The 13,745-nt window shown below is 35.1% G+C and overlaps 2 protein-coding genes across 4 annotated transcripts; both read right to left on the minus strand.

The window, feature by feature from the left end:
- Positions 296-5,881, minus strand: LOC18609776 (mitogen-activated protein kinase 17). Of its 2 annotated transcripts, none has more exons than XM_007045077.2 (12): positions 5,614-5,881; positions 5,232-5,459; positions 3,881-4,289; positions 3,672-3,799; positions 3,509-3,568; positions 2,908-3,057; positions 2,615-2,770; positions 2,386-2,523; positions 2,201-2,274; positions 1,289-1,387; positions 958-1,201; positions 296-859 (listed from the first exon to the last, which is right to left on the minus strand). In XM_007045077.2, exons 3-12 carry the CDS (start codon positions 4,284-4,286, stop codon positions 827-829), a joined length of 1,488 nt encoding a protein of 495 aa, XP_007045139.2. In that variant the 5' UTR covers positions 4,287-4,289; positions 5,232-5,459; positions 5,614-5,881; the 3' UTR covers positions 296-826. The 2 variants fall into 2 exon arrangements, with proteins under 2 accessions (XP_007045139.2, XP_007045138.2); XM_007045076.2 differs by having other exon boundaries at positions 5,232-5,462.
- On the minus strand, positions 8,238-13,578 carry LOC18609778. 2 transcript variants are annotated; one of them, XR_001926666.1, is made up of 4 exons: positions 13,243-13,578; positions 11,645-12,262; positions 8,910-9,995; positions 8,238-8,456 (listed from the first exon to the last, which is right to left on the minus strand). XR_001926666.1 is itself a non-coding variant. In XM_007045082.2 (3 exons), exons 1-3 carry the CDS (start codon positions 13,465-13,467, stop codon positions 9,078-9,080), a joined length of 1,761 nt encoding a protein of 586 aa, XP_007045144.2. In that variant the 5' UTR covers positions 13,468-13,578; the 3' UTR covers positions 8,282-9,077. The 2 variants fall into 2 exon arrangements, 1 of the variants encoding a protein (XP_007045144.2); XM_007045082.2 differs by having other exon boundaries at positions 8,282-9,995.

Raw genomic sequence — 13,745 nt, forward strand, 5'->3', positions numbered from 1 at the left:
TTAAAATTTCTAAAATAATAAATTGAACATTTAATTTGAAATGAAAGCTTTAAATACATTTAGTTAAAATTATAAAAAAATAATAAATAAAAATTATACACTGTCAATACATCATATATAAATTCTTAATTATTTTATAAGGTACAAGCTATTATAAACTAATAATTTGTGATAGCAGTTGATTTTGTTGTTATTTTCACAGGACCCAATCTACAGATAATTTCTCACCTTATCAAACATCACATCAATGAATGAAGTTTATAAATGGATGCAAAAAAACCAAATATATAATCACTAGAAGCTCAAGATACATGAGTGGGCTCTTTAATGCATATCCATATCTGCCACCAATTGAGGTAGAAATGATATTGGATTCACAGATACAACAAAATGCTAAAAATGTTACTGTAATTGAATATGCTTCATTTTGAATCATGTGAAAATGTCACTGAATCCTAGTTAACTATTGAATATTGACAGCAAATAAGCTTTTATCTTTACAGTAATGGCCCAATTCATGACCACAAGAATTGCCTCCCTAAAGTTGCTGCCATTGAGATGAGTAAATAATTTGTTAAACTTAAAAAGGCAAACAGGTAAGTAACTTCCTCTGAAGAGTCATAAATAACAGCTACATGCTACATCAGCAGGGTCACCACATACTAGTTCATTAAAGAGCCAATAATAATTCAAGAGCTCGAGCAACTTTCCACAATTTTATGGCCTAAAAGACAGATTATGAACCTTCGAAAGAGAGTTGTTGACCTAGCAAAAGAAAACAAAGCACCTGCAGATTATCTTTGTCAAGCGCACATTATCAAGCACGTTAAGCCCCCACTTTCTGTACTTCATTGTGCACCTGAAAAAGGGTTAGAGACATAAGAGAGGATACTAAACCCCTTTGTGAAGTGAAACATTGATAAACAGCCATCCAATATATAGTTCGGGAATACATACCTCACGAGGTTTTCGAATGACACCAACACACCTTGAAGCACTGATGCTATCACTTCTCAACAGGCGACGAGCACTGCGTGTAGGTTTGGCAGACGCTTTATGAATCCCTGAAACATTTGGGTTTGCACATTCCAATTCCCCAGATCCTTGCAACTTTGCAGGGCTTTGAAGTGTTGCACGGTTAGCAGAAGCCACTGTACGCTTTTTTGATTGATCATCAGTATCTTCATTGCAAACTCGCTCTCTGAGAAACAAAAGGTCATAGCCAGTATAATAAAAGCATGCATTTATACCAAGAAATTGCAAATAAGAAAATATTCCAGTAATTCACCTAGGCAAAGACGTATATTTCCTTTGGAGCAGAATGCCTCTTTCATTTTTGCCGTATTCCTCAAGACAGGCAAATTGTCGCCTGAACTGATCAACTCCGCTGGGTTGACATAAAACACTTAATTGAATTAATATTCAATGCATTTAAAATAAAGAGGGACACAAACAGTAAGTAAAGATGCAAAGTTCAGGTAATATAATCATATAACTAGAAGATGATAAATCCTATTAAAATTTAGATGAATGGCCAGAAGATTGTTGTGTTAAATCAACGTTAAAGTTGTATTATAATTCCTCTCTTGTGCCTAAGGTTTGCTCAACACTAAAGATGCTTGCTGAAACGCAAGAAGGTTTCAGAATATTCTTTGATGCAACATGCTTAAAGTGGAATCAATCCCCACTATTGTAATTCGCATAATAATTTACTAGGACTGAACTAACAATGCCATCTCACAAGTTGGAGGTGTATATGCCAGAATAAGCTTTCCTATGTTGGGAGAACAATGTAGAGATTTAACCTGAACTTATGACAAATATTGCAGTAACAAGAACACAGACTGATACTTTGAACAATGAAAAATGCAAATTAGTGTTAATAATAACATCATTTCATGGTGGATGACAGTGTTCTCATCATGACCATCTTTCAACATAGGTGGCACTCCCTGTAAGTTCGTGCTATCTTTTATAGAAAAAAAGATTTTTAGCATCACTGTCAGCTCTGCATCTAAATTAACAAATGAACTCTTTGATGGAAATAATCAAAGATAATAATTCATCACTTTCTATTTCAAACAGCTGAGACCTGGATTCTTACTGTCAATCATCACAATTACAAGGGTTCGATCTTTATGATTTATGTTTTCGGTAACTGTTCTAAACCATCATCAGAAAAAATAGATAGATGCCTGACCTTGGATACATGAAGCTAATTTGATCTTTGCCTTGAAGGTACTCCTGCAACATCTGTGGATGGTACTCTAATATCTGTTTGCGTTTTAAAAAATAAGAAGCAACACAGTAAACAATAGTGAAAGAGAGCATCAAATTGACAATAACATCACTCAGGCAAGAACTAGTCTCTGAGTACATGCATACCTCTCTGTAAATTAGCTCTCTGACGTCATCTTCTGTCAATTTCCTTCTTTCAAATTCAAACTCAAATTTTGAAATGGGTTTCAGGGATGGTTCATTGTCCAAATTTGCCAATCCATGGAAATATGGATCAGCTAATGCCTGCATAAAGAAAAATCAGTGAAGTTGGTAAATCATAGAGTATGAAGTAAAGAGATCCAAATCTTAAACTATCAGAACCCATATAGTTTACCTCTTCAGCAGATGGACGATCATTAGGATCAAATGCAATCAGACGCTTAAGCAAATTTAGGGCCATTGGATCAGCATTTGGAAATTTTTCTGAGAAAGGAATTGGTTTCTTTTTTCTCATGCTATTCAAATATTTTCTAGCCTTTTCATTCCGAATCTGCAGATATTATAAGAGTCAAGATGGTTGGAAAACAAGGTCTTGGCGACATTTAGAATAAAGCTACGAAGTAACTTAAAGAGGTTCCTAACAAGCGCTGATGAAAATTTTCTCTAATCACAAAGGAGATAGCAGACCCTTGCAATTGTTTCAGCAGAGGGAGTGCCAAGCAAATCAGTGACAAGATCCAATTGATCCACCACATTCTTCCCAGGAAACAATGGCTTTCCCTTAAGCAACTCAGCAAATATACATCCGATGCTCCAAATATCAACAGCAGGGGTGTACTGCAGAAAACACAGGTTTTGAATCAATTAATAAAGTACTTAAAGGACTTCAGCTCAAAATTGTTCACCTGAATAGAATATAAAGTAAAATTCTAAAAGCAGTGTATGTGTGTATGAGAGAACAAAAAAGAAAACAGAGGATTAGAATTCAAAGATATGCTGAATCAACAAACTCTTGCAAAGAAAGCAAACTGCAACATCCACATTCATCAACCCAAAAAACTTAGATACGCAAGAAAGCTTCTTCTCACCCAAGCACTAGCTATTCTACCCCCTCAAGCAACCACAGCCACAATTACACAACAACATGAACTCAAATATATATTTGCCTGTAGCATAAAATCCCTAAACTAAACTAAAATAAGACAGTTTAAAAAAAAACAATAGAACTGACTAGCAATTTTTAAGTGAAGATCATTAATTGCAGTAAGAGAAAAAATGATATTATTACCTTGGAGAAAAAAGAACCGCACAATTCAGGAGCCCGATACCATCGAGTCGCCACATAATCCTTGAAATGTAAATGTGATGATCAAATGCGAAGGATAGCTAACTTGGTATAAACAATGCCAATGAATAGCAGACAAGTCGTATGGCAAGAAGGAATCACTTACAGTCCAAAAAATAGCAGAAGGAACATCAGTAAATGATACCCGAGCGAGTCCAAAGTCACAAAGCTTCAGTTTGCAGTCCGCATTAGCAAGTATATTTTTTGGCTTTATATCTCTATGGAAAACATGTGCTGAAACATTGAAAGGAAAAGGTAAAAAAGTGCACAAATTGGAGAAAACTCTACAGCAATTGATATGTAAAAGAAAGCAACCTGTGTGAATGTATTTTAAACCTCGAAGAAGCTGGTACAAGAAAAATTGATGATGTTCAGGGGTTAGATCATCATTTAACTTTATAACACGGTGAAGATCAGATTCCATCAACTCAAAAACAACAAATATATCTTTAAATTCTCTTCTACATGGGGGAAGCATTATGTGTTTTATTTGAACTATATCTGGGTGTCGCAGCAGCCGTAGGAGTTTGATCTCTCTAAGAATGCGTGTAGCATCAGAGGTGTGCTCAAAGATATTGGTCATCTTCTTAATAGCTACCTTCTCTCCAGTGTGAGTATCTATTGCAGATGCAACCACACCATAACTCCCTTTGCCAACTACTTCCTTTATTTCATATTGACTTGCCTCACCATATTCAGTGAAAAAATCTTTGTCAAACATTTTCTGATTAAATAAAATAACCATTAGATTCCCTCTGAAACAAAATCAATACACAAAACTTACACTACAAGTGTGCTCACAGCGTACTTGAAGTAATACAATGAAAGTGCGAAACCCTTAACATTGAATAGATCTCAACCTTCTAAACATTAGTTATTCAGGGTTGCATTTGGGAACTTGATGAAAGGTGGATTTGAATTTCAAATATAGCATAAGTTGTGCGGTAATACCCATGAATGTATAAGATTTATGATTATGCTCAAATCCATGGATTTTGTTAGATTTCTATTACGTAGTGAATTTGTACTACCGAGACTGGAAAAGTGAATTTCAAATATATCCCATTACACTCTTTAAAATGTTTAGGTGTATGGAAGTTTTACTAATATTTTTATACAGCAACTACACTCATCTTCATAATTTATGGAGAAAATCAAATCCAAATTCACTACCCGAAAATCTTGTTTCCAAACAAAGAACTAAAATTTTAACATCAATATTATTCAAAGATACGTGTTCATGCAGACCTCTAGCAACACCAGCTAGTAAATTAGATGCAAACTTTAGCATATAGACAAGATAAGGACAAAAACATACACATCAAAAACGATTTTTTCCTATCTAGTTATAAAATTTAGAAATGTAAGAATAAACTCTATGATTGGTAAATGTTTTGAGACTTTAAAAATCCCCAAGCAGACATATTACTTGTTAAAAATCAAGAAAAGAAAATCGACCCAATAAGCTTGTAGGTATTACCTTTATTATTCAAGTCCTTTTCATCCTAAAGGCTAAAACATCAAAATTTCCATTCTATAAGCAAAACTTCAAAACAATATCACCCATCAAGCAGATATTTAAACTCCACCAAACAGGGAAAAAAAAAACCCTAAAACTCATTAAAATATATATATAAAAATATTAAGGAGCAAGAAGAAAGATTACTCTTTTTTTTTTTTGTCGGCGAACGACTCCAAGCCAGAAGCTGAAAAAGCTTGAAGATTGGAGACACGAGCTTTAAATAATCACGGAGAGGAAGATATCAACTGCTCAAATAGCACCTCCAACACCTCATACGTAGAAATACACCACGTAAGCGTATATTTATACGTATGTGCGCACATATCCCGAATCAAGCGGAAGCTGACCAAACTTGAACAGGTCAAAACTCAACTGCTGTCAGAAACCCATCGTTACTATTTATATCAAGATATATTAACAAATGGAAAAAATGGGAAAGGAAAAACAATTACTAGTAGTATTTAAAAAAAAAAAAAGAGAGAGACATTACCTAAAAGGGTTTTTTGGGTCTGCTCGAAATTCAAACCTTATCTTATCCCCACATTTGCGGAAGCTATAAAGAAAGAGGGAGAGAGGGGATTGGAGGTAGGTGAGGTGATGACGTCGTTTCAATCATACTGGAATAAGATCGCAATTAATATTAAATTGATCAGAAGGAGAAAGCAAAGAGGAGGATTTGGGTTTTGACGAGGCTGCGTACCACGCAAAACGCTGCTCTCTGCCTTTGTTAGGCTCCCTTCCTCCCATAGCCATTCGCCTATTCGCGGCCCATAACTCCAGTTTAACCGTGGCCAATCGCCAGTGTGACATGTCATCGGACGAACGAGGTCGTGCCACGTAAGCCTTATATTCGTGTGTTCAGTGTTTATTGCATTGCAACGTGGAAGGTGTGGACCGGAATCTGTTTGTTGTCGGTGTTAAGCGACAACATGATCTCGTGGGCACCAATTTTTTTACGCGTGATCACCAAATTTTGACGTAATCATTATTCGATTTAATCTTCTACACATTTTTTTTTATTTTTAAGAAAAGAAGGCACTTTATTGATTAATCATGCGTGGGGAACCAGCTCCCAATTTGTCATTTAACAAAAGATGTGCTACATCTGCAGGTGGGGCATCATATGTAGCGAAAACAGAAACTAAATCAAAGCCTAATTTGGCCATGAAATCAGCGATTTTGTTCCCTTCCCTGTAAATATGACTTATGCTAACCTCCTATTGTCTACTCAGCAAGTCTTTGATTGCTCTTATCACATCTGAATTGGAGCAAGGATGCATAGACTGAGTATTAAGGGCGTGAACTACTGTCTTGTTGTCTACCTGCAGGTTAATTCTTCGGTAACCGTGTTCCCAAGCCAGCTTGAGTCCTTGAAAAACTCCCCATAACTCCGCACGGTATGCTGTGCTTGTGCCTGAGTTACATGCATATCCCATTATCCATGAACCATCTAAGAGTCGCAGTACTCCTCCAGCTGAAGCAACCCCCCTTCTACTCCTGTATGCCCCATCTGAGTTCAATGCTATCCAATCCACTGGTGGGGAGACCCAGCCTACTAATATTCCTTCTTGCCGAGCTGGTCTCCCATTTTGTAATGGACAGGTTAACCGGTTATTCCACGTTGCCACCGCCATGCTTTTGATAGTACTCAGCTGTCCTCCAATGGATATTTCACGACCTTCGAAAATGAATGGGTTTGTCCACTTCCGAACATACCAACAAGTTGTGCCGAATACGATGTTCCAGGGGACTTCAAAGATGGAGGAATTTTTTTGGCTAAGATTAACGTAGAGCCATTCTGGAAATGTTGCTTGAAAGAATTGGTGTGTATGATTTTGAGGCAGCAGACGCTTCCAAAGACCCGCTGCAGTTGGACAATCTCTAAGCAAATGAAGGCTGGTTTCGTCAAAAACATGACATTGCGGACATGAAGTGTTATGAAATTAAAAATTTTATAATCATGATTATATCAGTCTATAACATCATTGTTATAACATAATTGTTGAAATTATTCGCAAATTAAATGAAGTTATAAATTAATATATATATAAATAAATAGATTTTTTTTCTCTTCAAATGAAAGTTGAGTTTTCAATACCTTGAATTGTCATGGATTTTAAAAATATTAATGTAATTGTCATATATATCAAGTCAATTTTTTGCATTGAAAATACAGACTCTAATAATTTAAATCAATGTGATAAATTCAGATCAAAATGATTTCCTCTCTATGAGTAAAAAAATTCTTACAAAAAAGCAACTGTCAATAAAAAATTATATAGGTCTTAAAGATTATAAATAAAAAATTTTTCTTTACTTAATATATATTTTGATTGAATGTGTAGACCTATGACAGTATTATTCCTTGAAATTATTCCTTTTTTGAAAAAAATCATTTTCATATTAAAAAATCCACTTTTCACTAAAAAATTTCTCTCAAAATTTTTTATTTCTCAAATTGATAAAATAAACATATTGCTCACCCTTTTGGTACGGATTCTCGGTTCTTCCGTGAAAATAACGCAAGTACTATATTATATCAGGGTTGACTTTAGGACATGGAAGTAATAATTTAACGTTTACACGCATACTAATTTAATTTTATTAATAAAATTAGTAGCGAAGGAATAAAAATCAACTCTTGCTACTTGTTTTTAAAAGGGATAGAGTCAAATTTAAATTCTTGTTATTTTTAATAATTTTCATTTTCAATTGTATCAAAACAAAATTTGAACTGTCAATAAATACATATATATATATATAGATGACATAATATATCAAATAAAAGAAGTTAATAAATCAACAAACCATAACAAATAAAACTCAATAAGTATTTACTTGTGTATATAATTATCTGGAGAAGAAGAAAAAAATTCAAAACTTGAAAACATTCACAAAATACAAGGATAGAGGTCATACCAAACAATTCTGCAGCCCAATTAGGTCTGAAACATTTTTCAGTAAACAACGAGATGAAGGAATCTTGGCTAATCTAGATACTGATAAACATGTGCTGCAATCTCTCACCAAACGCTGCTATTTGGACGACAATTACCCAATCCAATGAATCAAAATGGAAGGAGTGAAGTTTGACTCCTACTTTTATGTTGAAGAAACAGAAACACAAGTGTTGAGGATAAATAAGATGCATAACAGTAAAGAACTATTGATACTTTAGTTAACAATAGATTCCATCAATAAATTCAAACCTTTGGTTATATTAAGAAGACCAAAGATATGGGGACAAGGAAAACAAACTTTTCCCTTTAAGTTTGAATGGTTGACAATATTAAGACAGTAGAGAATGACGCAAGTGAAGAGCCAGTGCCAATAAAAGTGCACCAGTGCATGGGATCCTTGAACAGAGACCTGTAGCATTATATAACATCAGTTTTAAAGAAACCTCAGGTAATAATTTCTGCAAACACTATTCTAAATTTCTTCTTGCAATTCCCTGATGGCTGGGAATTTTGGCTTCTCACTATCATCAATGTCGCAGCTGAGCTTATCAACCCCAAAACAGTAAGCAGTTAAGCTAGCTGAACATATAAGTGCATGCTTTAGAGATAAGACCACTACAGGGGAAAGGAAAACACAAATTTTGGATGTCCTAAAACTGTGAAGCAAGATAATGAGAAATCTTGTAATCTGTTGCAGATACCAAAGACACTTAAATGTGAAATAATACAGCATGGAAATTATCTGCTCCACTAAGAATCAGTATATGATCAAACATATCAATGCTGTCAAAAAAAATGTAGATACACTCAGGTAAACTGCAAGCAAGCATAGAGCTCTAAAACAAAATAAATAAAGGCTCACCTTGAGACTATAAAAGATTTAGCCAGCAAGACAGCATCAATTCCCTCTCACTAGGAAGGCTAATACGGATGTGCCCCTTTCTTTACTGTTAATTTTAAGTTTTCAGCAGCCCCCTGATAGCTTGCGTTCAATGAGAGATTCAACCTCCAATTGCTATTTCTTTTCAAGCTATTCTGAATTTGATGGAAATATATTGGAAATTTCTGGTTCTTTTAGCTGGGATTTGCTCACATTTCTCCGAACATAAACCTTTATCTGCCTCTTTTGGTGTTCCCTTCCATGCTGCTCTAGATCCAAGGGTGCATTCATGGAATCTTTCACTTCGATTGATAGGGATACAGCTGCCTCCTCACCACCAAATTTTGCTTCCTTGGTCTTGCTTTCTAATTCTAGAAGCTTTTCTGGTTTCTGTAACTCCTCTTCTTGCTTTTTCTCAAGCTCTTCTATATTTTTGGACATACCAAGGTAAGTTTTTACTTTCAGCTGAGAATTTTGTACCTCTCTCCTAGTATAAATCTTAGTTGGCTTCTGCTTGCTTTGAGTAAACCCCTCAGATGTAGTTACTGGAAGTTCTGAAGGCCTTTGAGGAGAAAGCTTAAGTTTCTTAACAAGGATCTGCCCTGACTCCCTGGATTCACAAGATGCTGATATTGAGTCTGTGTGCAACTTATGTGCCTTCTGGTAAATATGTGTCCTCAATTGTGACTGCTGTTGTGCTTGCAGATCACAGACAATAAACAAATCCCTTTCTCCTTGATGAAGCTTCCTTCGCTGCTGCCCTTCATGCTCTAAAGCTTCCATCTTTTCCTCTTCCAATGGATGCATGGAACATTTCCCAAGTGGAGTCTTCAACTTTTCTCCATCTTCTCCATCACAAAGGAATACCATCTTGCTTGTGATGTCAACTTGCTGGTCCTGTGGGAGGCCTTGTTCACTACTCATCTTACCTCGTTGTGGTTGCTCTTGTTCACCAATCATTACAACATTAGATTTCATTACTCCATCAGCACCCTTTGTTTGATGTAGTTGCTCAACATATTTCTTCTCTTCTTTCATCATATGCTGGGGAATATCATCCTTTAATACCTTTTCACTCCATTTAAGCATTAAGTCTCAATCAGCTGTTTGTCAAATCTTGTTGCACTTCAGTCACAAATATATTTAACACTTGTGCCAACAGAAAAATGTATGAGCTAGTGTAGCTATCTTTGTTTACAACTACGAAGTTATAAAACCAGAGACAAATATAAAATGCTCAATTTGTATGAATAAGAAGTGCTTATTTGTTCAAAGTTGCAATATGTGATATGAGTAATCATTTTGTTAGGTTGCAGTTTTAGGGAGTGTATTTCAGGCACCAGCTGGAGTCTCAGTAGACCATGAAAGTCAGAACTACAAAATTATCATTCATTTATTTTCATCATGAATTCTCTGGAAAATATTACGATAGTTGCAATTTTAGAACTTAACTAACAAAACAAGGAAACTTTTTCAAATAATGTTGAATCAACTCATCCTAACAGAAGCATCTTCTTCTACCCATAATTAGGATTACATTAAGGGAGAGATAGAGAGGGAGAGATGCTTGTTGCCTGCCAAAATAGAAGAATAGAAACATTATACCCCTTGAGCCAGGGTATTTGGATTATGTACTGCAGTTATATGTGTTCGAGAAGAACTGGCTCTTCCATGTATGATCAATAAATAGAATTTGTTACAAGGAGTACCAAACTATCTTTTCAATATTTCCTGTTGCTTCTGCCATAAATTCCATAAAGATTCTAGCTCACTGCATCATTCCCGCAGAAGAACTGAATTTATTACCTAAGCAGAATCACATATAAAAAGTTTCAGGTCCATGCAGCCAACAAAAGAGCACTGGCTTGTCCTTGAAAGTTGATTAATATAGTGCTTGACATATTGAAGGAGGATTTTGATACGATGTTTAAAGACAAACACTACTACATGGCACCAGAAGTTGTGTGCTTTTAAAAAGGAAAATAGGCTTTTGGTATCATGGTTAAGACCAGAATAAACCAAGGTTTTTAATAAAGGGTTCTTATAAGGGCACAAGTTAAAGTCACTAATTTTAAAAAGATTCTTACACTTAATGTAGGTGGCTACCTTTATAAGGTGATTGCCAGAGCATTAATTGTATAATCATTGCTGAAATGGTGTTCTTGAAAGCCTTAATGAACAATAGACTTCATAATTAAGTAGACACTACGTTCAGGAGGAACCTAGTAAAATGAGCAAGGATTGTAGGAAAGAGTTACAGCAAATCAGCAAATATCACTTCTGTTCAAATGCAGACAAGTAAATCAGACTTCTTGAAAAATTACACATCATTTGTGGGGATATTAAATGGTGGAATATTCTTCATTAGAATCCACAAAGGATGTGTAAAAAAACAAGTTGACGCATTTAACATATGATTATGTGTCAGAATTTAAATGGAAGTGATTTACTGACATGAAGTAACCATTAAATACAATCCTTTCTCGCACTAAGGAATCGCAACATTACCATTGAGCAGAATTCTTAGAGAAGTATTATAAGCCTAATTACAGCAATTCAAGTTACTGAAAACCTGATTCAACCTTTAGTCACCCAACTAAGCCCAACGACAATAGTCATATTTATGTGTGCTGTTTAAATTCTTTTTACTGCTACCACAACTAGGAGGAAAAAAGCTATTGCGAATTGCAATAATATAAACAGTTAAGAAAAACCACCTTAATCTGTTGTTCAGTCATCTCTGGTTGCTTCCTCTCTTCTGCCCTTTGTTCTTGAGCCACCTCAGCTGGCATTGCTTTTGCTTCATTGACATCTTCAGCCACTTCAATTTGTCCATTGAAGTTTTGACTTTCTTCTTGAACCTCTTCAATCAATCCTTGTCTGCCTTCCTTTTGTTCTTCAAATCCCAGAATTCTCTGTTCACATGCTTTAATTTGCCCATTTCCTTCAACACTCTGTCTCTTGCCTTCACATTGATCCTCAGATTCTTCAGCTTGATAACAGTTTACCCCACTCCAGCCATCAATAACTTCAACTTCTCTCCCCTTGACTTGGACAAAGGTTTGATCTTCCTTCCCATCTCTATTTGTAATGTTCAATATATGACTCATTTTCTCTTCCTCATGCCCCAAATCACCATCATTCACTTGGAGTATAAACCGCCCATCATTAACACATAAAATATCTCCATTCCTACAAACCTTCTCCAAATGATGACTCAAAAAACTAGCATGCCCCCATGGCAAACCCTCATACTCCTTCTCTATAAACCTCAATATTGCCTCCTCACTTGACCCACCTTCATTATTTAATTTCAAAATTGCTTGTTGTATCATCTAAACCAACCAACACAAAAAAAGGCAAAAGTGAGAAGATAAATAAGCAATAAGAATCTAAAAATGACAATGTTCAGTTTCTCCCATTGCTAAGCTGCAATCAAGATTTTCATTTTACTTTAGAAAGAAATGGCAGCATATCCGTACATTTCTTGCCAAATGCAATTGCTTTGTTAGCATTTTTTGGCTACAGGCTAGACCCGACAATTTTAGATATGATCTACTAACACAACAGGAACAGGAATTTAAGCGGATATGAGTAATGTATAATTACATTCGTATCATAATTGTGTAACTTGTTTACAGTACAAAAATATTCATGTCTTACGCAGATTGACACATCTTATCCGTATATGACACCTTCACACACGTTTAATTAATCGTATTTAGACATTAACTCTCATTACTCAACATATCTAACTTATACATACTTATTTATTGAATTATAAATATTTATAAAAAAAACATAAAATACTTTATTATTCATGTTTAAATAGATTGGTCATGTCTAAATCAGCTAACTTTATTGTGTCTGAGTAGAGTAATAGTATCTAAACATGTTAACCATATCATATCATGCAACATGTTGTGTTAGTTTAAAGGACTTTAATTCTGAGTAATTAATCATGCCATAGTCATACCCACCCATTTGCAGCACAAAACAGCTCCAAAACAAGCATTTCGGAACTCGTTTTCTTGCTTCTTTTGTCGCTTCCAAAACGTAACGGTTTGTTATTAATTTTCCTACTTACTTTTTATTTCCGCAGGCAAAAATACATTTCAATACAAATAAACCAATAAGAATGAAAGATGCAATCGAACGAAAAACGTGATTTTCCCTTTGTACATAGCATCTATATCCATTTTGAATCAATTTAATTTTGTTTTATGAGTAAATAACAACTATTGAAGAAGAAAAGAATAAATAGCAAAAATGGAACTAAAAAGAAATAAAAGAGGTGAAATTGATAGTTAATTACCAAAGAGTAAGGAGGGTGAATGGGAGTGTGGAAAGTTGGAAAGAATTGCTGCAAGCGGAGTTGGATGAGGTCGGGGCTAATGGGCATTGAGGGGTTTGAAGCAGCAAGTTGTGCGAGAATTGCGTCTTTAAGCTTGCTGCTTATTTCCGCTTTATTTCTATTACTAAGCATTCCCTCAGCTGCTGGGCTTATGGGATTATCAACAACAGCATCTGATTCCGCCATTTCCAGCGGTTTTTGCTTTCCCAAAGACTACACTCTTGGCCGAGAGACAAAAGATAGGAGCGCCGTGAACTTTCAGGCCTTAGTGTGAGACTCAACAACTGCATGCGTACCATAAGAAACCAACCTTGTTTAAAATTATTACGTCATTAAACTTAAATTAATTAAACAAATATCTCTCTATTAGGTCATTAATTAAATTGTTTTAAGATTTGAATGCTTATAATCTCTCTTCCTTTTTCTCTATTATCCTCTTTTTTATTTTTATATATATAATATGT

Source organism: Theobroma cacao, chromosome 2, assembly GCF_000208745.1.
Source record: "Theobroma cacao cultivar B97-61/B2 chromosome 2, Criollo_cocoa_genome_V2, whole genome shotgun sequence".
Classification (NCBI taxonomy): domain Eukaryota; kingdom Viridiplantae; phylum Streptophyta; class Magnoliopsida; order Malvales; family Malvaceae; genus Theobroma; species Theobroma cacao.